This window comes from Petromyzon marinus, chromosome 37, assembly GCF_048934315.1.
Source record: "Petromyzon marinus isolate PM22_M1 ecotype Great Lakes invasive population chromosome 37, UKy_Petmar_22M1.pri1.0, whole genome shotgun sequence".
NCBI lineage: Eukaryota > Metazoa > Chordata > Hyperoartia > Petromyzontiformes > Petromyzontidae > Petromyzon > Petromyzon marinus.
The window spans coordinates 13,233,307-13,256,661 of NC_133703.1; the positions used below are offsets into that span (position 1 = coordinate 13,233,307).

The following is a 23,355-nucleotide window of genomic DNA, read 5'->3' on the forward strand; positions in this document are numbered from 1 at the left end:
TGCTGTGTTACCGCTCGTCCGTAGTTCCTCCTCGCGGTGCTGAGTCGTCCCCTCTCTCTCTGGGAGAGTGGGCGAATATCGTGCGGCGTGCGGTACTTGTTGTGGTGAGGCTGCTTCCGTGCCACCCTGCTGCACTGATGTGACGGCAGAAGTGTGGCGAGGTGAGACAGGTTGATGAGAAGGGTGGGAGTGCATGATGAATGTGATGGCGATGATTATGATGATGCTGCTGCTGCTGGGCGAAATAAACGACGATGAAAGTGACAGCGAGTGGTTAGTGACGGGTGAGTGTGATGAAGGGGCAGGGAAGTTGGGATGGTGGCGGTCATGGTGGGTAAGGGAAATGGACGAGAGGAGTGTTGGTGTCCCAGGGCTGCCGGCACGGGGATTGTCACGGACTCACCAACTGTGGCGCTTCACCGGGAGACTCTTCGTGCCAGCGATCTCATCGTCACCGCCATCGCTTGAAGAACGTTTCACGTTGACGCGACGGGTGTCCCCGTGCTGGGAGCAAAGCGAAGCGCAATCTCGAGACAGTAGAGCGCACGAGGAAACACTCGAGGGAGGGAGAGAGAGAGAGTCGTCAATTCGTGTCGTGGAGAATTGTACCGCCGAAGAGATTCACAGCTCTTGTGAGAAGAGCCCTCGGGTTGCGTCGCGTGTTTTGTTCGCCATGACGTCCGACGTTTCGCTGCCCATGCTGCTGGATGAAGGCTTCTTGGAGACCTGAAGACTCCCGTGTCACAGCGCAGATAACGAACTCGACACATGCGCCAATAGCACCGTCGCCCTAAAATACAAACTGGTTACTACAGGCGACGTTTCGGGCAATGGCCAGTCACAGCGCATAAAACGAAGGGCCACTGCCCGAAACGTCGCGTGTTGTATATATTTTATTTTAAGGCCAGGGGTGTTACTGTCGAGCGTGCTAAGTGTGTGTATGGTTGGTTGTGCCACCACGACCACCGCTGCCAACGCAGCAACACGAAACTAATTCTGTGCACAGCGCAATGCCGCGAGAGCTTTCACACTTCCCAGTAAACATTCAACCTTGGCGCGCGCTTGGGACACGTTGGGGGCGACACGTGGGGGCGACACGTTGGGGGCGACACTTTGACCGCCAACGTTTGCACGTTCACCGGTTGCCCGGTTTGGTTTTAAATCACCGTCGCGTGCCGCTCCCGGAGAAAGTCGCCACCCCCCACCCCACCCCGCCTCGCCACGTGGACCCACGGAGGCAGCCCGAGAGCAGCCGAGTCCGGCAGGGGTCGCCAACGGCACGCCAGCGGCACGGGGGAGGCGTTCGCTAGGAGTTGGAAGCGAGGGAAGACGACGACGAGGCGGGGGAGGAGGAGGCGGCACCGTTGCGTGTTCGATGTAAATTGAACGCGAACGGAGCTCACGGCCGCGTCGGAGTCTTCCTCGGCGAGCGAGGGCAGAAAGGGGTGGAGGGCAGCTCGCCGACTCGCCTCGTGTGGGTGGTGGCCGGGGTTGGTTTGGCGCTGGTGATGGCGCTCAGGGTCGGGAGAAAAACTCACAACAACAACATCAACATCGTCAACAACAGCAGCAGCAGCACAGAGGTGAGAGCTCTCCAAACTCCACACGGGAGACTTACAATGAGTTCGCGGCTTGCCAACCCCACGGGGCTCCCGTGTGGCTTGGAGCCGTTGGCACCAACGTTGGGCCCAACGGTTCCACGTCGAACGGGCATCACCATCATCACCATCATCATCACCACCATCATCATCACCACCATCATCACCACCACCATCATCACCACCATCATCACCACCATCACCACCACCATCATCACCACCATCACCACCACCATCACCACCATCATCACCACCATCATCACCACCACCATCATCATCATCACCACCACCACCATCATCACCATCATCACCACCATCATCACCACCATCGTCAGAAGTAGTGGCAGCCACTGCTGTCCGTGACCATTCGTGTGTGCGACGGAGACGCCGATCCCGTTGCTCGGTCTCCTCGGCGTGCGCGGAGTTCCCACTGGGAATCGTTCCGTGAATGAGATCCTCCCGTGATGCTCGTACGGGGCGCGGAACGTAGCAAGCAGCAGCAACGTGGGGTGTTGTTTGTGGTGTGTGTGTTGTTTGTGGTGTGTGTTGTTTGTGGTGTGTGTGTTGTTTGTGTGTGTGTTGTGGTGTGTGTTGTGTTGTTTGTGGTGTGTGTGTTGTTTGTGGTGTGTGTGGTGTGTGTGTTGTTTGTGTGTGTGTGTTTGTGTGGGTGTTGTGTATGGGGAGCGGTGGCGCAGCGGTTAGCGCGCTCCGCTACAAAACCAGAGTTCGATTCCCACTCACGACCAATCGCGGCAGCGGCGGGTATCTGAACCGATCCAGGGCCTCCCCCCTAGGTCAACTCGGCCTCAAATGAGTACCTGGCGCTGCGTGTAAAACATCGCCACGTGGCGGGGGGGGGAGACAGAGGCGGCCCGGCGTGGTGCTGGCCACACCGCCTCGTGCGCCCTTGCCGGCTGTCCATGGGGGTTTGCGAACAGCAGCGCTTGCCCCAACAGTGTGCGCAAGGCTATACGGGGGATCTTTGTCTTTGCGAGAGTGACACTTTGTAGGTGTGGAACACGTGAAACGAGCCCGGCTTCCGATTCGAGTCTGCTTGTTGCTTTTCCGCGATGTTTTAGATTCGCGAGGTGCACCTAGCCTGGCACCAAGCGCTTGGTTTTGTCGTGGAGAGCGGTGGCGCGAGTGGTGAGCGCACTGCGCCGTGAACTGTGGCTGGACAATTAATCGATTTCAAATCGAAATCGCAATTTGAAAACTGCGATTAGAAAATCTCAAACTCTGCAAATTTTGTGCGATTTTAAAACAATTATATTACTTTCGTATTGTTATTGTTTTATTTTTTTATGATTATTATAACTTTATTTATTTAACTGAACAATTGTTCTATTTCAATTAAAGCATTTGAATAAATACGTGTTGGAAGCAATTCATATCGTTTAAGTTCTCATCCTTGCATTATAATGTATAGAGCAGTTCATATTTTGACGATATCACGTGGTAATGCTCCATCACGTGTTTTGCATCTATTACACAGTGAATATTGAACTGAAGCTTGACTTTAAAAAGGTAATCGCAAAATCTGTCAGAAAAATTTGATTTTTCCCCAAATCGTTGAGCCCTACCGTAAACCCGGTAGGGCTGAGCCTCCCCTAGGTCGGCTCAGCCTTAAAGTAGTAACTGGTACGGTGTGTGTAAACATCTGGGGAGACAAAGACGGACGGGCATGACACTGCCCCCCCCCATCGCCCTCGTGTGCTGTGCCGGCTTTAATAGGTGCTCGCTAACAGCACTTGCCCCATCAGTGGGTCACATTCTCTATGCATAGCACGATGCCACGCAGCAGTGGGGAGTCGCGTGTGTGAGCGATACTGCATACGAATCTTAGCAGGCATTCATCCAGCAGTGGAGTTATTCATTATTGAGGTGTTTGTGTTAGAAAGCGTAAATATAATTGTGTCGTTAACCCGCCGCCGCCACCACCACCCGACGCAGCTAGTCGCTAAGGTTTGTCACGCAAATAAAAACGTGCCAATTAGTTCCTAGTTCAGCAGCACCCTGTGTTGGAGAGTTAAACCCACTAACAACATTGACAATTCGACTACCGCGACCTTTCGCTGGCGATTACAGCAAGCAGCTTCGTCAGGCGACGTGCCGGAACGAGCGTGGCTGGTGGTGCACGGCAGTCGGCTATGTCACGGGAATCTACCGATATTACGAAGCAATAGGTACTTCTGAGCACGTATCCCGTACATCATTGGAGGCGTGCTGTGGATGGAGGGACTTTCCCCCTGCCATACGACCGTGGAATGTCCACCTACGGGCTCAGAGCATCGCCATCAATCGAGGGACGATGACGTTACGCAGGATGTGTGCTGCACTCGTGTGTGTGGCCTCCTGAAAATCAAACATCGTGTCATCTTCACAGCGACATTGATGACAGCGTGTGGATTTACATCGCTGGGAAATGCGATCGAATCTCCGTACAGAAAGAGTGACGCAGACAGAGACTTTTAGACTTGCATAGAGACCCATATACAACTATAGACCTGTAGACTCATAAACTCACACAGAGATCCATAGACTTACACAGACACTTTTAGACTTGCATAGAGACCCATATACAACTATAGACCCGTAGACTCATAAACTCACACAGAGATCCATAGACTTACACAAAGACTTTTAGACTTGCATAGAGACCCATATACAACTATAGGCCCGTAGACTCATAAACTCACACAGATATCCATAGACTTACACAAAGACTTTTAGACTTGCATAGAGACCCATATACAACTACAGACCTGTAGACTCATAAACTCACACATAGATCCATAGACTTACACATACACTTTTAGACTTGCATAGAGACCTATATACAACTATAGACCCGTAGACTCATAAACTCACACCGATATCCATAGACTTACACAGACACTTTTAGACTTGCATAGAGACCCATATACAACTACAGACCCGTAGACTCATAAATTTACACAGAGATCCATAGACTTACACAGACACTTTTAGACTTGCATAGAGACCCATATACAACTATAGACCCGTAGACTCATAAACTCACACAGAGATCCATAGACTTACACAAAGACTTTTAGACTTGCATAGAGACCCATATACAACTATAGACCCGTAGACTCTTAAACTCACACAGAGATTCATAGACTTACACAAAGACTTTTAGACTTGCATAGAGACCCATATACAACTATAGACCCGTAGACTCATAAACTCACACAGAGATCCATAGACTTACACAGAGACTTTTAGACTTGCATAGAGACCAATATACAACTATAAATCCATAAACTCAGACAGATACCCATATATTTGCATAGAAATCCGTAGACAAACACAGAGACCCATAGACTTTTATAGAGAGCCATAAACGCACACAGATACTTCTAGGCGCATAGACTTGTATCGAGACCCATAGACTCACACAGAGACCCATAGACTCACACAGAGACCCATAGACTCGCACAGAGACCCATGGACTCGCACAGACCCATGGACTCGCACAGAGACCCATGGACTTGCATAGAGACCCATGGACTTGCATAGAGTCCCATGGACTTGCATAGAGTCCCATGGACTTGCATAGAGTCCCATGGACTTGCATAGAGTCCCATGGACTTGCATAGAGTCCCATGGACTTGCATAGAGACCCATGGACTTGCATAGAGGCCCATGGACTTGCATAGAGGCCCATGGACTTGCATAGAGGCCCATGGACTTGGATAGAGACCCATGGACTTGCATAGAGACCCATGGACTTGCATAGAGACCCATGTACTCACACATATCCTTAGGTGCACACTGAGACCGAGAGATTTGCATGAAGACCCATGGACTCATACAGAGACCCATAGACCCACACAGAGACCCATACAATATTCACTATAGAGAGAGGCAGACGAAAAGCACGAGGTCTTGAGCTTTGGCTTGACCAGGGGTAGGGAGTCGACAGCGTGGACGGCTGGGGGAGCGAGTTCCAGACTGTGTATATGGGGACAGTCCAGCCGAGTGAGGATAATGACTCTATTTGTTTAGAGAACATCACACAGTCATGCACTGTTTTTGTAACTGTTGTGATTCGGAGTAACAATTTTATTAATAATGTTCACATTTACGCGTCAGGGCTTTCGCAACCTTTTATCGCGATTCATAGTGAACATTTGGGTCTGATCACGCGAGTAAAATGTGTGTCGTGTACACTTCTCCACCCGACACAGCCAGCAGACGATCCGCCTACTGTGATTTACGCACTTGAGTGGCAACTTTTGCATTACGATGGGAATGAGGAAGGGGCTTTGCGCAGGTGTCTTGCGGTTGGCACACATCATAAGCCTTCTCACGCCCACTTGGGTTTCTGATCGGCTTGAATGTGATCTCGGCCCGTGTACTTTCTCGGTGGCTATGAGATGTTATCTCCCTCACCTGGTGTACAGGAGGTCGTGGGTTTGATTCCAGCCATGACGCCTGCTGCTGTATATTTGGAGTTTGCGTGTCTCTCTCTCATCATCATCATCACGGTGGCTAGGAGATGTTATCTCCCTCGCCTGGTATGCAGGAGGTCGTGGGTTTGATCCCAACCAATGCGCTTGCTGCTGCTGTATATTTGGAGTTTGCGTGTCTCTCTCCCTGTGGTGCCGTGGGTTTTTTTCTGGGTCCTCTGGTTTTCCCCTCCACATTTATAAAGATGTAGTATTTGGTTGCTATAAATTTCCATGTGATGATGAGCCACTTCGTTGAGCTATCATTTGTGGCCAGGTCACTTCTGAAAAATAGCTAATTGCTCAGTGGGCCTTATCTGGTAAAATAAAAAAAATATACATATATTTTTAATCTGCATGTGCCTTGTTCTCTCGCTCAATGTAATTCCAAGCCTGCACGCCTCTTTGCGCACTCTTTGGGTTTTTATTCCCTCCCTTGGTTACGTCACAGCAGGTAACAAGCACTGATTGTTACTGCTCTTACTGCGCTTGTTTTACGAATGAATGCCTTGGCAAGTCTCAAGACTCTTCTTCAGGAGGTGGTCTTACAAAGTTTCTGCAGGAGGGTGCAATGTTGCTGCTGTGCGTACACTCCCAATTGAATAATTTGCAGGTGATTTTATCAGCATTGGGATATTTGCCCAATACCGGTTACCATTGTGTCTTTCATTTAGCTGTTAAATTAGCGCACACGGTGTGTTAACTGTAAACTCAAGACACTTAAATTAGCGCACACAGTGTGTTAACTGTAAACTCAACACACTTAAATTAGCGCACACAGTGTGTTAACTGTAAACTCAAGACACTTATGTGGGCCGGGTCATGTGCAAGAAATGGCCCTTCACTTGCGCTTGTGTTACAAAGATAGGGCCATTGCACACACACACACACAAAATCGCCTAAGATGTATTTTCCAGTTAAGGCCGCAGTATTATTGACGAACGTGACGAGATTTCCGTTGTCAGTCGTGCTTGTGCACCCTTGCCAACACAGCAGCAGCAGCACCTCCGATTAGCACGGTGGGCTGCGTGCGGTGCGAAGGAAGCTCGGCGTACAACAGCAGGGGTGCATCAGCGCGTTAAGTGCACGGTGTGAGCCGCACGGTGTGAGCCGCACGGTGTGAGCCGCACGGTGTGAGCCGCACGGCGCTGCCCCCATCCGTTGCCCGGCCGAGATTCGGTCCACCCCTCCCCGCCAATTCGCCGATTTCAAACGGCGATCGTCTCTCGCTCTCTCTCGATGCGAAGCGAGCGCCTTGGGGGGGGGGGGGGCGGGGGGGGGAGTTAGCACGACGCACCGGGGCCTGGGTGGGGTCCCGGTGCGTGTGAGCTCCCGCCGGCTTCCACCGCTCGTTACGCGGGACTCCGATCGGTGAACGCCGCAACGCGGTCGCCTCCCCCGCCGTCGGCACGCTGGGATCGCCTCCCGGCCCGCGCGCCGTGTCTCTGAGTGCGGCCCGCCGTGCGGTTGAGGTGAGCTGAGCTGGATGGCCGTTCCGTCCGCGTGCCGGTCGCCCGTTCGCCTTGGCCCGCGATGATTTTTGCTGTTGCAGGGTGTCGGCGTCTCTCTGCTCGGCGTCGAGGGGCTGCACCACCAGCGCCTCTGTTCAGAGTTTCTGAGAAAGTTGTCTTTGCCCATGCAGGTGAGGTGGCACCGTGTCAGTCGTCTGAGTCGCCACGTGCTTGGGGAGCTACGGGCGGATCCTAAAAATCTGCACTTGCCTGCACAAGATGTCCCATTTTTATCCACGTTTTGTCGTAAGCACAACGCAGTATCCGGTGGTGCTGCTGCCGCTGCTACTGCTGCTGCCTTGGCAGCGGTGAGTAAGCACAGGCAGCAAAACGATCTCGACACAATTCATCAATCACAACGCGGTGGCCTTTAAAGGAGAAGTACTTCATAGGCGACGTTTGGGCCAATGGCCCTTCATCATAGGAGAGGCCAGGAAGACGAAGTGTGCCATAGTTGAACCATCGCAATGGTTGATCTCTTCCTCAACGGCTGCTAATAGTGTAACTATTCATATGCCTTCATCATGGGACCTCCTTTGCCAGTACCAAAATATGATAATAGGTTTTTCCCCCTTTTTTTCCTGTTTACAAAACCGATCGTCAGAAAACATTTAAGAAATGTGATTCTCATCGGGACCCCATGGCGTTCAGTGGGATCTCCTACTCTCATCGTGCACGCTGTCTCTCTGACCCCTCTGGGCATGACGCCGTGAACAAGGAAAGGCACCGATGATATTTTTTATGTCTCCCTGTGACGCCACCAAGGTTGTTATTCCTGGCCAGGGGTCGGAAACCTGCAACTCGGGAGCCGCACGCGTCTCTCTCTCTCTCTTTGACGGGCTGCTTCGCGACGTACTGTATGTACGTGTGTAATCGCGTGCAATTGGCGGCTCTTGGAATGCAGAAGAGTTTTGTGCCGAACTCGAACCAAAACGCCTCTCGCTTGTTTTTTGCCGACCCCTGTTTTTCACGAAGGCGTTGAGTGTTTTTGTTGTTGGAACGTTGTCAATACCAGGTCGAGCGACGGGATCGATTCGCCACCGCCTCTAGCTGACTCCGATTATGATCGGAATCATAATCGCACGGATGTTTGGATTTTGTGTTGATCGGCCTCGGCGCAGGATGATAGCGACATGGGGTGGCAGCTGTCACGGGGGAAGCGACGAGAGAATATGAAGGCAGAGCGATTGGGTTCACGCGTGGCTTGCGAGGCCAGTCCACCAGCTGCACAGAGTTACCGAGACATCGGTGCTGAGGGCAGACACGGACTCTGTTGGTGTGTGTTGGCTACGTACGGTGCGAAAGAGGGTCAACGTACATACGTATTTCTCTGGCTGTGTGTCTATCTACCACTGTGTGTATTTCCAAGGCTGTGTGTATTTCTACATCTGTATGTATCTCTCTGGCTGTGTGTATCTCTTTCGCTGTGTGTATCTCTCTGGCTGTGTATTTTATATGACTGTATCTTATATCTATGGCTGTGAGTATCTCTCTGGTGGTAGTGTAGTGGTTAGACAAGAGCTCTCGGGCCTTGCGGATGGTTAAGAGGAGTCACGCCGCGTTCGTGTTCGTTCCACGCTCCTCGACGCTCCTCGCCATCGGTGAGCTCTGGCTGTCGTCGGCGGCTCCGGCAAGCACCGCGCGGAGTGACGCCGGGGTTTTAGGGTGCCACGGTGGCTAGGAGATGTTAACTACCTTGCCTGGTATACAGGAGGCTGTGGGTTCGATCCAGACCCTGATGCCTGATGTATATTTGGAGTTTGCACTTTCTCATTCCCACGTGATAAGCCACTTTGTTGAGCTATAATTTGCTGCCTGGTCGCTTCTGAAAAAAATCCACATAGCTCAGTGGGCCTTACCTGGTAAAATAGTTTAGTTTTTGTTTGGTAGTGGGCCGGGTTGAGCCAGAGCGAACACGCCACGCCCGGTCGCGGCCCCGCAGCAAAGCGCATCTAATCGAGTGCAGGCGGCTGTGGTTTCTCGTGAGCCTGGGGGGTCTGCTTCTTCTTTCCTATGGCAAGGGGAAACTAGCAGTGAGCGTGCGTGAGCGTGTCGAGGTGCCGGAGAGTGGCGGTTAGCGGTTAGCGCGCCACGTTACGAACCCGGCCACCCGAGTTTGATTCCCGCTCGCGGCAAACGCCGGTGACGATTATCTGATCCGGTCCTGGGCTTCCCCCTAGGTCGAGTCGGCCTCAAATGAGTGCCCGGTGCGGTATGTAAACATCGCCACTGGGGAGACAAAGACGGCCGGGCGCGTGGTGCTGGCCACCCGAACCCCCTCGTGTGCGGTGCCGGCCTTAACAGGCGCTCGCCAACAGCCCTTGCCCCAATAGTCTGTTAAGGCTGTACGGGGGATCTTTGTCTTGTCGAGGTTGCTAAGGCATTCGTTTGCCTCTGTGGAGGCGACTTGATGGATGTCGGTGACGGTACCTTCAAATGCAGCGGTGGGGGCAGCGCGCGATCGATCATCCGGCTCTGGTGACCGCGGCAGCCTCTTTGCCGACTTTTATTCTAACCGTGAAGGAAGTGACTGCCCCATCTGCCGTGCCCTGTTCTGCAGTGGCTCAGAGATGGCCACGGTTTCCCCAATTAGGGGTTAGCGGTCAGGGGTCGAACCCCGGAGGCTCTCGTGTGGGGTCTGTAACGAGCTCGGTGGGGTGGTGAGTTGTGCCGGTGCTCGCCTCGATTCCCGCCAGAGGAGGTGCCCATCTCCATTGGTGGGCGGCCCTGAGCCACTGGAACTTCCACGTTCCTATGGCGGGGCGTTGCACCGGATCTCGCCGATCCACTGCTGGACGGGGCCATCCTCGTGCCCGGAGGGTCGTGTGCTTTGTTTGACGACGTTGGTCCCACGCCGCTCGGTGCAGGGTTGGCGAAGGAAGGGGAACATGCACTTGCGGATATTGCTGCACTACCCGCTGCTAACAACATAGCCTAACGACGTCTTTATTGATGCATGGTCGTTACCCATCTGAGCACCATCCAGGCTCCAAGCTGCTTGGCTTCAATGATCTGAAAAGACTGAGCAGATTCCGAGTGATCCCGTCGTAGGCATTTTATGAAGTCTCATCATCATAATCAACCATGCTCAATCCACTGCTGGATTGGTCGTAGGCTGTCTTAGTCTTTGTCACGTTATTACGCCGAGCACTTTGGGGGAGAAATGGTTCACTTGTGTGGTACGCTGAGAACTGTGTGGTATAGCGAGCTCAACACGCGCACGTGCAGTGTAACTGGCATTGGCCGAACATCGCAACGGCGGACAGTCGCCTGCCAATGGCTCACCGCGTAGCAGCGCCGCCGTCGCCCGACACCGCGGAAGGCACGGCACGGCCCTTCGGAAACGCCGAGTCCCGAGCCTCGCCGCAAGTCCTGCCCGGGTAGAGCGAAGCCTTGCGGCGGCGACGACAGCGACGTTTTACGGCGGCGGAGGAGAGAGCGGGCCTCGAGTGTCCGGCCGCCTGGCGGAGCCGCGACCGTGCCGGCCACGTTGCCCGCGCGGGCTCCCCCCTCGAGGATGGGCGATGCGCGTTGCCGCGGAGGCTGCCGCGCGTTACCCAGGGGGTCGCCGCGACAGCTGCGGGATGAGATTGTCTCTCCCGGTGGCGCGAGGCCGCGACCGGCATTGGGGAGGGGCGGGGGGGTTTGGAGGCGACGCTTATTTTTGGCGCCTCGAGTGTTGCGGCGTGCGCCGTTATTCTTGGTCGTGCCGGTGCGAACGCAGCAGCGGCATCCGCCGCCCGTCGTTGCGCTTGGATCGCCGGGCTGGGGATCGTTGGCGACTGCGAGCACCGGAACCAGGCCCCGATTTTGAGAGGCGGGGCGGGGGGGGAGCAACACGGGACATTTGTCCAGGGCCCAAATTTTAGTGGAGGGCCGATGGAAAAAAAACAAACACAATTAATAAAATGAGTACAATAGACGTGATTATACAGGCAGTGATGAGAGGGAAAGTGGCACAATTTGAACACACGTGTAGGATAGACAACAACAGGAACATGAAAAGTGTTGTTGTTGTTGATGTTTAAAAAATGGAAGTAACCGGAAAGAGAGGAAGACCTCGCAGAGAACGTCTTGACGACGACGACGACGTAAGAAATTGGTGCCAGAAAGATGTGGCCACTACTTGAGCAAATGGGCAAAAAGGCAGAAGAAAGTGGAAACAGATGGCGAAAAGTGCAGTGGACACCTATGGGCTCTCTGCCCATGAATCGTGATGATGATGAACAGATTTTTGGGTCCAATGGTGCAAGTCAAATGTTGTGTCACAAGCCCTCCTCCACCCGACGCAGCCAAAAAATAAAGTTGTCACGTGATGAACAAACGGGCCAATTTATTTCTGCTTTAGCAGCACCAACGGTAATGTGGTTGGAGAGCGATCCACACAACGTTTGACAATTGGGTGCGGACGTTTCACTGGTAGTCACAACCATCATCATCATCAAACAGGTGTGAAAAAGCTGAAAATGTTGGCTGGAGGAGGGTTTAACCAAACGCACATTTTACTCGCGCGATCTGATCCAAAAATCTATTGTGAATGATAATAACAACAACAATAATAATGTTGGTCGCGAAATCCTGCGTGGGGCGAAAAGCAGAACTCCTCTCATGGGCAACCGGTATCGCGGTTCTCTCATCTGTGGGATTTTTTCCTCGAGTTTACTTCTCTTATCGTGGACGATAGGAAGGACAGGGCCACGGTGTGACAAGGAGATGTTGTTGACCCTCCTGCTCCCACGGATAGCGGGAGTCATGGGTATACGAGATAACGTATAAGGGGAGTTATCCTGTACAACCTCATCATGTTTCACGTTCTACGTAGAGTGCACGTTCAAATTATTTTTATTTGCGGGTGCCCGCGGTGCAGTGGGTTTTGCGCACTGCAACAAATCCGGGGACACGAGTTCCGAGTCCCGCTCGCAGCCGACGACGATGGCGAATGTTCGAACCGGTCACGGGGCCTCCCCTAGGTGGGCTCTGCCTCAAGTGAGCACCCGAGGAGACAAAGACGGCCGTGCCCGTGGGGTGCTGACCGGCCCACCTCCTCCTCGTGTGCCGTGCCGGCCTTCGTCAGCGTGTGCTGTGACTGCACTCGCCCCGACGGTCCGTTTGTTTTTTTCGTCCGATGTTTTCATTGCAACTCGACGCATGCCCGGTTCCAAAACGCCGATCGCAGAATAGGGATGACGGTGGGCCGGGGGGGGGGGAACGGAAACTTGGCGAACAGCAGCCAGAGTTGGGCCCAGTGAAGGGGGGAGAATTGGGTTGGCTGCCCCACCCAGGCGGGGACCACGTGTGCGTGGCTAGGTGGGGGGGGGGGGTTGCCCCCCAATAGTCTGTTAAGGCTACACGGGGGATCTTTAGTCAGGGAAGGGTGTGGTTTTTTTTCTGCCCCGGTTTGTCTTGGAGGCAAAGAGATTGCCGAGAGCGGCCCGGGCCTGAACGCGAGAGGCTCCCCGCTGGCCACCGCGGCCGCCTTGGCGACTCGCAGTGCAGTGGGGCACGCCGCCCGTGGGCTTCGCGAAGGGGGTCGCCGGGAAGCGAGACGCTTTCGGGACTGGGCGCGTCTTTTTGAACTTGCCGGCGCGAGCGTCCGCACGGTGCCGCGCCCGTCGACCGTTGCGCTCTTCACGTCCGTCACGGTGACGAGTGTTGGTGTCCGCCGGACTGCAGTCGGGCCGACACGTTCACCCGCACACTGGCACACTCGCGCTTTCACCCGATCTATTATTGTGGCCTTCTCCGCCGCTCTCTGGAGAGCCCTGACAATGACCCAGGTGATAATAGCAACGATACGACTGTAATTGCGCGGTTGCGTGTTCGTGGCCGACTCGGGGGTACATCGTCGTTTCAACGCTTCGTGGGGCGTTTGTGGCGTGTACGAAATTCTTTGGCACGTGTCGTGACGGGTACTGCGAGATCCGACCGTGTCCGTCCAGTACTCGCTGAGCTGCATTGGCTTCCAGTTGCTGAACTGCTGATAAGGTCGCGCTCATTACACACACAAAGTGCTTGCCACAAATGAACCACGATACCTCGCTCAGCTCGTCAAGGAGCATAAACTGTCACAGCGGCTTTTGGCTCGCCGTCGATCAAAGACGGTCACAGCATCGCGCGCTTTCTGATGCGCTTCCGCGGCCGTCTGGAATGCCCTTCCTTCCGATATTAGGAAGCCACCGGAGCTATGCACTTTTCTAATCTAGATTGAAAACTAATTTCTTCAGAACTTCTTTCTGTGATAAGTTTGTTGCCCTTCCCCCGCACCTCCGATTAGCGCAGTTGGCTACGTACGGTGCAAAAGAAGTTCAACGTACGTACACGGACATCCTGCGTGAGGTGGCTTCCAAATTGCTCGGCGGAGCAACTGGAAAGGAGCAGCTAAAGGAGATGAAGGATTGGAAGAGTATGGGGGGAGGGGGGGGGGCCTTTGCCCAGCGGTGGGAGGAAGTTACAGGTCGACGACGGCAGCGGCGGCAGCTCTGTAGAGGAACTGAACCGTGATAGCGAAAGCCTCTGACGAGATATTTGTTCACTGATCTTGCAATCGCCGATGTTTGTGCTGTTAACATTGGGCACCGTAGCAAATATTTATATTAACTTTCCACTCAACGCCTGCGAACGTTCAGCGCGTGCCTTCAGATGCGGCGTTGAGTGCTGCACCTTAAGTGCAGCGGATTAACGGAGCGTTTATACTCAACTAACTACTTATTTTATTTTACCAGGCAAGGCCGCTGAGCTATAGAGCTTTTTTTCAGAAGCGACCTGGCCACAAATGATAGCTCAACGCAGTGGCTTATCACGTGGAAATGTATAGCGGCCAAATACTCTAAACGCACGTTTTAAACGTGCAGGGAAAAACCGGAGGACCCGGAGAAAAATTAACATGACCACGGGGAGATCATGTTCACACAAGGATCAAGGTTGGAATGGATCAACGACCTCCTGTATACTAGGCTCCCATTCGGGCCGATCTACAGAGTGTTCCAGATGTCTTGTGACTTTATATTTTTGCACACTCATGGGTGTGCAAACAGAAATGAATTAGCAGAGGGAAAAACATTTTTGGGTCAATTTATGGGGGGGGGGTCACAAGACATCTGGACCACCCTGTACGAGGACCGTTCAACGGCTCGGCTGCGCCAAATGTCGTGGATGGCTGTGCGGGAATGACGGATCAACTCAAGTTTTTGGATCGCCTGGGGCAGCGTCTGGCTGCTCGCTCCTGTGCTTGAGAGTGAGGTCACGGCTACGCAGAAGCAAGCTGGACATCTCCAAGATGGTGCCAAGTGGCGCATGTGCCGCTGTGCCACGTGCTCCCCGTGGGACCGGCTGCGCCGGCGGCGTTGCACTCGACGAACATTTCTGCCGGCCGCGCAGCTCGGCGACACACGGCGCAAGAAGCGCGTTTGAGCCGGTGCAAGGGGGCGCGTTAATATATTTTTTATTGGGTGCAATTTCGAACAATTAGCCATCTCAGACATTGGTACGTCCGATCGGCATCATCATTGGTTCACTGCAGCTCAAAGACTCCGTAGTCCTACAAGGCGTGCGGTGAAGTTAGGAGACGTCCACGTGTGTGCTCGCCGTTCGAAGGCGTGAAGAGCAGAATCGGTAATCTCGTCGACAATGTGTTCAGGGAGGCAGTTCCATATATCCGAGCAGCGGAGTGAAGAAGAAGGGAGCTTCTGTCCGTGGAGCAATGTTGTGGCAACTGGGGGCTAGGGCGTGGCTTGGCAGGGGTTGTGCTTCATCACATGTCACGGCGTCTTTCGTATGAGGGGAGCGTTAAGATGGGCGCGGGTCGGTCACGAGCCAGGAAGTGGGGAACCTAAAATGGTGGCGACACCTGTCGCGTAGAGCAGGGGCCCCCAACCCCCGGGCCGCACAGCAGGAGGTGAGAGCGGTGAGTCCGCACGTGGCCCGCCCATTGTTTTATTTACTACTTCCGTCCGCGCCTCTTTCCCGCACTGCGCACTTGTCTCAGTCACAGTTTTGGTAAGTCCACAAGCTGACCCCTAGTAGCAAAAATGAGTAAATAACAAACGTCGCTGGAGAGCTTCTTTGAAAAGGGGGAAAGACTCAATGATGAACCCCCCACCCCCGGTCCGTGAAAAAATTGTCTTCCACGAAACCGGTCCCTGGTGCCAAAAAAGTTGGGGACCACCGGCGTAGAGGATCCCTCCTCGGGACCGCTGGTGGGCATGGGCGCTCGTCCGCCCGAAAAAACCTGAACGTTGGGGTTGGTTTCATTCACCAGGCTCGTGTTCGTAGATCTAAAAGTTCATGGTTAACCTTGAACCACTGTTGTAACCTGAAGTGGAAATATCCGGTGTGATAACGGCGATTATGGTGTTGTGCGGCGGTTAGAGCGCTGCGCTACGAACCAACGAGTTTCATTCCGGCTCACGGCCAACACCTGCGGTGATTATCTGAGCCAGTCCTGGGCCTCCCCTAAGTCAGGCGTGGTGCTGGCCACGCAGCCCCACGTGTGCCGTGCCACCCTTCATGGGTGCTCTCTAACGCCAACAGCACCTGGCCGAACAATTTCTTAAAAGGCTATACGAGGGGGGGTCTTTGTGCGGTTGACAAATGGAGCCAGTGGCAAGATCGGCGGTGTCACAGATGATCACGTGTCCGTATCGCGTGTCGTGTGTCCGTGCCGTGTGTCCGTGTCGTGTCAGCTGGGTGCAGCGAAGACGCCACGTCTTCACAAAGCCACCCCTCCACCGATCAAATGTGTATTTTACGCCGCAGCCTTAAGAGAGCTGGAATAAAAAAAGTAAAAGGCCCGTGGGGTTCAGGGGTAGAGGCGCGTCTCGGCTGGCTTCGGATTACACGGCCGTGTCGCGGCTCGCCAGGTACGGGGCGGCGGCTGCTTCGACGGTTCATCTTCGTCGCTGTTGAGGTGGCCACGAGACTTCGGGCGCAGCATGCGGTAACAACCGGCCGCCTGAAAACGTTGCCAGAGATCGCGCAGTCGAAGTCGTTGGGTTGGCTCGACTCGGCGTCGTTCCGGGGTGGATAGGATCGACCACGCCGTGTGGGAAGGCAACAGTGGTTGTTGTTGTTGTTGCGGTGATGGAGAGAGGACCCGGCCTCCGCCGTCTCAATGTGGAATTTAGACCGCTGCCTCGGGGCCACCGGCACGGAAGACGACGTGGACTGCCCCGAAGCGCATTCGAGCCGAGACCCTGACCTGAAAAACCAGAAGTACGGAACGTCAGAGAAAACACCCCCGTGTTAGAATCCACGGTGACACAAATACTAATTTTACACTATTATGACCGGCAATTGTGACAAATAAGCTCTAAAACCATGGAAAAACAGCTGCCGGGCGGTTATTGTTGTAATCCACCCGTAATTACCGCCTTGTTCAACGTGTCTGGAATATACCGCGTCCAAAACCCCCGCAGCTCCCCTCACGATGCATTTGCTGGGCCACTGCTGCCCCCGTTTAAAATCTCTGAGTACAGTCGCGCAAATAAATTGTGCACTCGCCAAAACTCGGCTGAGACTTTGTTAGGCAGCGAGTAGCCAAGACTGGACCCTGTGCCCAAAAACAGCTTCCTGTGACCGCGCAAGCCTCGAGCCGAACAGCGGCCACTTTGCCGCTGCGTGGTGGCCGAGTTATTGCTGTAAATTATGAACGATTTTCACGTTGTCTTTCTCTCCCCCCCCCCATGCCTTCCTGTGCCAGCCGCTCAAAGTGAGTCACATTCCACGGGAAGGGCCGGGTGTGGTCTTTGGCCGCACGGCTCGGGGTGTGGACTCCGATGGGAGTGGCTCAGCTGCTGTGGCTGCCTGCCTGGCTGGGCGAGTTAGTTCGTGGCTGGGTGGGGTGGGGGGTGATGGTTCACTTGGGGAGCGGTAGCGTCGCGGTTCGTGCACGGCGCTACGAACCCGGCCACCCGAGTTTGATTCCCGCTCACGGCCAACACCGGTGACGATTATCTCAACCGGTCCTAGGCTTCCCCTAGGTCGACTCAGCCTCAGACGAGTACCTGGTGCGGTGTGTAAACATCGCCGCCTAGGAAGACAAAGGCGGCCAGACGTGGTGTTGGCCGACCAACCCCCTCTTGTGCTCCAGAAGCCTGTTGAAGCTATGATACAGGAGTCTTTGTCTTTAACTTCGATGGGTCAGCAGGGGGGTGAGAGAGAGAGGGGAGGGGGTGGAGAGCGTTGGGTTGAGGCCTCCGCCTCGTGACCGGTGGCGACCAATCGGATTTGAGCGCCGAGGGCGTGGTAACAATACCGGTCGCCATGGCTACGGAATAACTCTGAAAATATTCCCGGCAAACACTCCCGGCAAACACTCCCGGCAAACACTCATTTGTTTTTTAATACTTTATTATTCCCGTCAAGTTTGGGGGGGTCGGCGCCAGGGTCTCTGTTGGTAGAGCGCCGCGTGGCAGGGTTTGGATTGTTGTTGTTGTTATGAAGAGGCTGAACGCTGAGAGGGGGGGGGGCCTGCAGTGAGACGTACACGTGTGTGCGGCTTGGCGTGAGATACGTCGGTGGGGGCAGTGGCACGCCGTTCGGCCTACAGCAAGTGGCGGTGATCTTTTTAAAAGCGGTCGCGATCCTCGTCCCCTTCGCCCCCTTCACCCAAGCGCGCTGTGGGCGTGGTGAAGCGCGGTCAGAATGAAACACGACACCAGCGACTCGGTGTGGTGTGGGGGGGGGCCTTCGTCCCCACAGTGGATTGTGCAAGGGGCTCGCGGACGAGCGGAACATGACCGCTGAGTGGTGAAGGCGGCACCGCGTGCCTCTCTGCTGGCGGCGGCCCCGCCTGGCCTGCCGAGCAGCCCCCGGCCCCGCCTGGCCTGCCGAACATCCCCGGGCCCTACCTGGCCTGCCGAGCAGCCCCCGGCCGAGCCTGGCCTGCCGAACATCCCCCGGCCCCGCCTGGCCTGCCGAGCATCCCCCGGCCCCGCCTGGCCTGCCGAACATCCCCCGGCCGAGCCTGGCCTGCCGAGCATCCCCCGGGCGACGGCGTCGCTGGGGAGGGCCCAACGCGCTCCGCTCGTCGGCACAAAAAGGCGCAAAGTCCACGTCGAGTTTTGGCTGCGGCAGCGGCGTCGCGTCCCCAGTTTTCTCGTTTCGAATGTTCCCTGGCCACGTTTTCCCGCGAGCGCCGCTGACCCAGTGCCCTCCGGGATCAATCCTCGCGCAGCTTTTGGGCGTTAGGTGACGGGGGCAGTGCGAGCGGCTCATGGCGGATGTCTCTTCACCGACGCGCCACTTCACAGCTCAGGATTTCGGTGGCAAACGTTCGATTTACTTGCGAACTCCGCGATCAATTTTCAGCTTTGACGGTTACGAACCGACCGGGAGGCTAATGGACTAAAACATTTTCGTTTTGACTTAAAAGTGCCCCTCCGCGCTGGTCGCAGAGCAGAGAAACAAACTCGACAAGATAAGCGTAAACACACCCCGATGGTTAAAAAAATCACGAGCTCATTTCTATGATCGCAAAGCACCGGATGAGATCGCGTCCATGCACCTGGTGACATTTGACTATCGCAATGAAAACATAACCACACAATTGCCACCGTGGGTCGCAGAGAGAAGTCAAATTTCAGGCGCACCGGTGACCGAATTCCTCGGCGAGGTCACCGATCACTGCTCAGGGTGTCACCCTGACCCCGCCTCGTATCGCGTCCCCCTTCCGCCTATCTCATCATCTCCGGCGACGTTGGGCGTGCAGAACGCCGTGTTTGTTTACACAAACCCCACGGCGTTTCCAAGCCCGGCCACATGTGGTGGGAGCCACTCGGATTAGAGGGAGGGAGGCGCTGGCTGCGGTCACGTGGTGATGTGTGCAGCGTGCGCGCGTGTCCGTGCGTGTGCGCGTGTCCGTGCGTGCGCTGCATTCGTGCCTCGTGTTACGGAGGAGGGGCCCACGTGACCGATGTAAGAGCCCTGGTTGAGCCGTGCGAGCAGTGGCCATCTTGTGGCAGTGTTGTTGTGCGAGAGGGGGGAGACAAGGGGGAGGGGGAGACAAGGGGGAGGGGGAGAGACAAGGGGGAGGAAGAGAGACAAGGGGGAGGGAGTGACAAGGGAGAGAGAGAGAGAGACAAGGGGGAGGGAGAGAGAGGGAGAGACAAGGGGGAGGGAGAGAGAGACAAGGGGGAGGGAGAGAGAGGGAGAGACAAGGGGGAGGGAGAGAGACAAGGGGGAGGGAGAGAGACAAGGGGGAGGGAGAGAGACAAGGGGGAGGGAGAGAGACAAGGGGGAGGGAGAGAGACAAGGGGGGGGGGAGGGAGTGACGTGCGCTCTGCGCGCCAGCCCCGCGTGCACGGCATCAGCGGGAGCTGCGTCGGCGCCTGGCGCCCGTGCATCTCGCTGGGAGTCTGCTTACACTCGTGGACAGCGTCAAGGCTAGCAGCGTTTCTCTGAAGAGAAAGAAAAAGGGAGATTTATAAACAAAAAATCCGTAGCACGAATTTTTTTTTGGAATTTTGAACCCGTGCGACGGGGCCTCGGGTTGGGGGCCTCGTGCTCCCAGCTTTCTCCGGAGCGATCGCACGTGGAGGCTGCTGTGAGGGCGCGTAGGCCCTCTTGTTGCGCGAGCGGCGATGGGGCCCGGGGTCTAACGAGGCCCGGGGCCGCGTACTGCGCGGGCCTGCGGGTCCCGCTCGGCACGTGCCCGCGCGGGGGCTCCTCCGGCGTGCCCCCCCACGAATTCTTGCAGCGCCGTTCCGAGCGACCGAGCGGCAGAGATTTCGGGTTTTTTGTTGTTGGGTTTGGTGCATTTTTGTTGTTGTCACGTGACCCCTACATCGGGGCTTCAAAAGTTTAATTTTTTTGACAACGAACGCAAGAAGAGGGGAAGAAAGCAATCGCCGAGCCGCCTGCGGGGGGGGAGGAGGGGGGAGCGTGAGAAGCCGGAGGCGAAGCTGGCGAGGTACGTACGGTCCCAGCGCCTTGCACTGCAGCTCGATACCCCGACGGAGCGACCCAGCGTGCTCGTGCCGTGCCGCTCTCGGCGCGGCCGCCAGGATTCCTGTCGCGTTGCCCGCGGGTGAATTCCTCGCCGGTCAGCCGCATTATTTACGAGCTCCTTTTCAAAACGCCGCGCCTCCTCCCCCCCCGCCCCCCCCCCCCCGGCTCTTTGGCTAGGTCCTACGTGACTTTACCGAATAGAACCAAAGAGTATGGATCCTTGCAGTCACGAAAGCTTTTAATTCTAGAATAGGTCCGAGCTGTTTGACCACAGCCCTTGGCCTCTCCGGGCCTGCTCAGCCGTGGCCTTGACGCGCCGCTGCCTCTCTTGACCGAGGGAGTTGTTTTGGGTCTCCCCAGCGATTTGAAAATCGACCGTCGCGCCCGGCGAGGCCACGCGTCTTAGCATCGGTCGCTTAACGATGTGTGCCAATGATGTGCCTGTCTTATGCCGATGGTGTGGTTAGGCTCGCAGAGCATATGCATTTGCACAATTGAGACGGTGTACATTTGACAAAAGAACGAATTGAGTTTTGAAACGTTGGTGATCAGTCGCCCTGCCGGGGGGGGAGGTGGCTGTGCGTTTGTGACCTCGGGGGTGCGGTGCCGGTAACGGCGCGCGCGTGGACCTCGGTAGGCGCCACTGGGGAGACAAAGGCGGCCGGGCGTGGTGCTGGCAACCCGCTCCCCTCGTGCGTCGTTCCGGCCTTCGCCAACAGCACTGGCCCCAACAGTCTGTGGAGGCCACACCGGTGGGGGGGGGGGGGAGGTGGAACATCATTTTGTCTTCGTGGGCCTCGTGGTGGTGTCCGCAGGACGGTTTCGGGTTGCCTTGGGCGACGTGGGAAATGTTTCGAGTTTCACTCCTCACGGGGGACGACTCCCGTGACGAGCACGGCGAGGGGGAAGCCACAGTCGTCCAGCATTGGGGTGGACAGAATGCTTTGTGTTTTCATTTATCGTCGACAAAAAAATCAACTTGTCATTGGGCGAGCTGATTTCACCCCCCCCCCTTCCCATTTGATGCAATCTGCTGCATGCACCTTGCGGAATAGCTTTGGCGTAAGTATTTCAACTTGAGGCATTTGGATGTCGTGGACGAGATTAAGGGTGAATGATTAACGGTGAAGCGCTTCGAAATGTATCCACGGTATGATGCTCCATTCATCAGGCACACTCCGTGCGCGTGGCAGAACTCTGCCGAGAATCTGAATGGGGAGTGCACGACCCGCGCGCAGGGAGACTTTATGGCGGTGGGAATTAAGTTAAATTAAGGCGTGTGCCGAAGGTCAGGTGGCATTACCGCCCATGTACTGATTAACCTGGCAAACTTCACACTATCGATTCTACCACCCTCACTGTTTATAGTCTCTTGTTGTATCCTCACACTCCCGTAAAATTTTAAGTGTGCGCCATTCGCCCGATGGTTTAAAATAAAAAAAAACCATTTGCGCCTGACTCGCGGACGTCGCAAACGTAGGAACCAACTCCCGGGCGTGCGACCGTCCCGACGGTCATCGAGAATTACCATCACGCCCACCCTGCCCGCTGGTGGCCCTTGACGCTCCGTCCACTTTGTTAGCTTCGCCGGCGCCGCCACCACCACCACCGCTGCCCAGGGGGGGTGGCAAGGGAGGGGGTCTGCTCAGGGACGCCGCAGCCTCCCGGCTAAATCCGCTGTTGGGGTCCTCTGTGGCCGTGGCTTTACCCCCGGGTGACGCGGGCGGGCGGGCGGGCGGGCGGGCGTGCGGGCTCACAGATCCGATAATGGACAGTGAAGGGGCCGTTCTCCCAAAATGTCCCCTGGCCGCTAACGCGTTTCCCCTCCCGGGCAGCGGTCCTGACGATTAGTCTCGGTTGTGTTTTGAGCAATTGGCAATTGTCCGAGTGTTATTTTCGACGAGTGACTCACCAACGCGCCGCAGGAGAATGCCCCCCCTGCCCTCGGCATTCTCCCTCCTGCTTGCGATTTTATCCACCCGGCGCGGGAGCTCGCACAGAGGGTAGCCACTGCCCGGTGAAGCAAAGGGCAGTGGGAAGTTACAGCCAGAACTTCCTTTGTGCCGCACGGAGCAAACCGCGCTCGTTAGAGGCGCGATGACAGATGAAGGCTTTTCCCCATGCCGTTTCGATCGTAGGGGATGTTTGACAATTTTTTTACGTTTATTTTACCAGGTAAGGCCCCACTGAGCTACGTAGCTCTTTTTCAGAAGCAACCTGGCCATCACAAATGATTGCCCAACTAAGTGGCTTATGTGGAAATTAGAACAGCCAAATACTCTTAAACGCACGTTTCCAATGTGGAGGGATAAGCCGGAGGACCTGGAGAAAAATCTACGTGACCAGATGGAGAGAGACACGAAACTCCAAATATACAGCAGGTGTCAGGGTTGGGATCGAATCCACAATCTCCTGCATACCAGGCGAGGGAGTTAACATCTCACCACCGCGGCGCCCCTTTATACTTCACCACACCGGTGTGAAGGGGGGGATGGGGTTCAGATATCGGTTGCCACTGATGGTTAGCCGTGGCCGGTAATCAAACTCGGGTCGCCTGGGATCGTGGTGCGGGCGCCGACCGCTGCGCCGCCGCTCCACCCCATCGCCTGGAGCAGAATCCCCAAGCGTGTGTCTCTCCCTCCCTCCTGCCCGAGCGCGTTCCCGAGTCCGCCGGCTGGGCTGTCCGCGGGGGAGTGCTGCCCCTTGGCGGCCCCCCACCCTGCGGTGGTTTTATCGGTGGCACCGCTCGGCGCTCGTTGTGGTGAAATCCGAGGACGCCTTAGGGGGCCCCCCATCGGGACTCCCGCGCAAACTTGGGAAAACCGA

At 55.5% G+C, this 23,355-nt stretch overlaps 1 protein-coding gene and 1 long non-coding RNA gene across 3 annotated transcripts in view; one reads left to right on the plus strand and one right to left on the minus strand.

The window, feature by feature from the left end:
- The first annotated feature begins 1,216 nt into the window (after nt 1-1,216).
- LOC116949737 (uncharacterized) overlaps nt 1,217-23,355 on the plus strand; it is a 64,673-nt gene continuing 42,534 nt past the window's right edge. The window contains exon 1 of one of the 2 annotated variants that reach the window (XM_032967367.2): nt 1,217-1,583. In XM_032967367.2, the coding sequence (XP_032823258.2) occupies nt 1,509-1,583 (75 nt within the window). In that variant the 5' untranslated portion in view covers nt 1,217-1,508. Of the gene's footprint in view, nt 1,584-19,821; nt 20,492-23,355 lie in introns of those variants that run through there. The other variant, XM_032967368.2, reaches the window with a different exon arrangement.
- On the minus strand, nt 12,692-17,934 carry LOC142930171 (uncharacterized). Its single transcript, XR_012946229.1, has 2 exons — nt 17,586-17,934; nt 12,692-16,780 (listed from the first exon to the last, which is right to left on the minus strand). It is a non-coding gene; the product is annotated as an uncharacterized LOC142930171 (long non-coding RNA).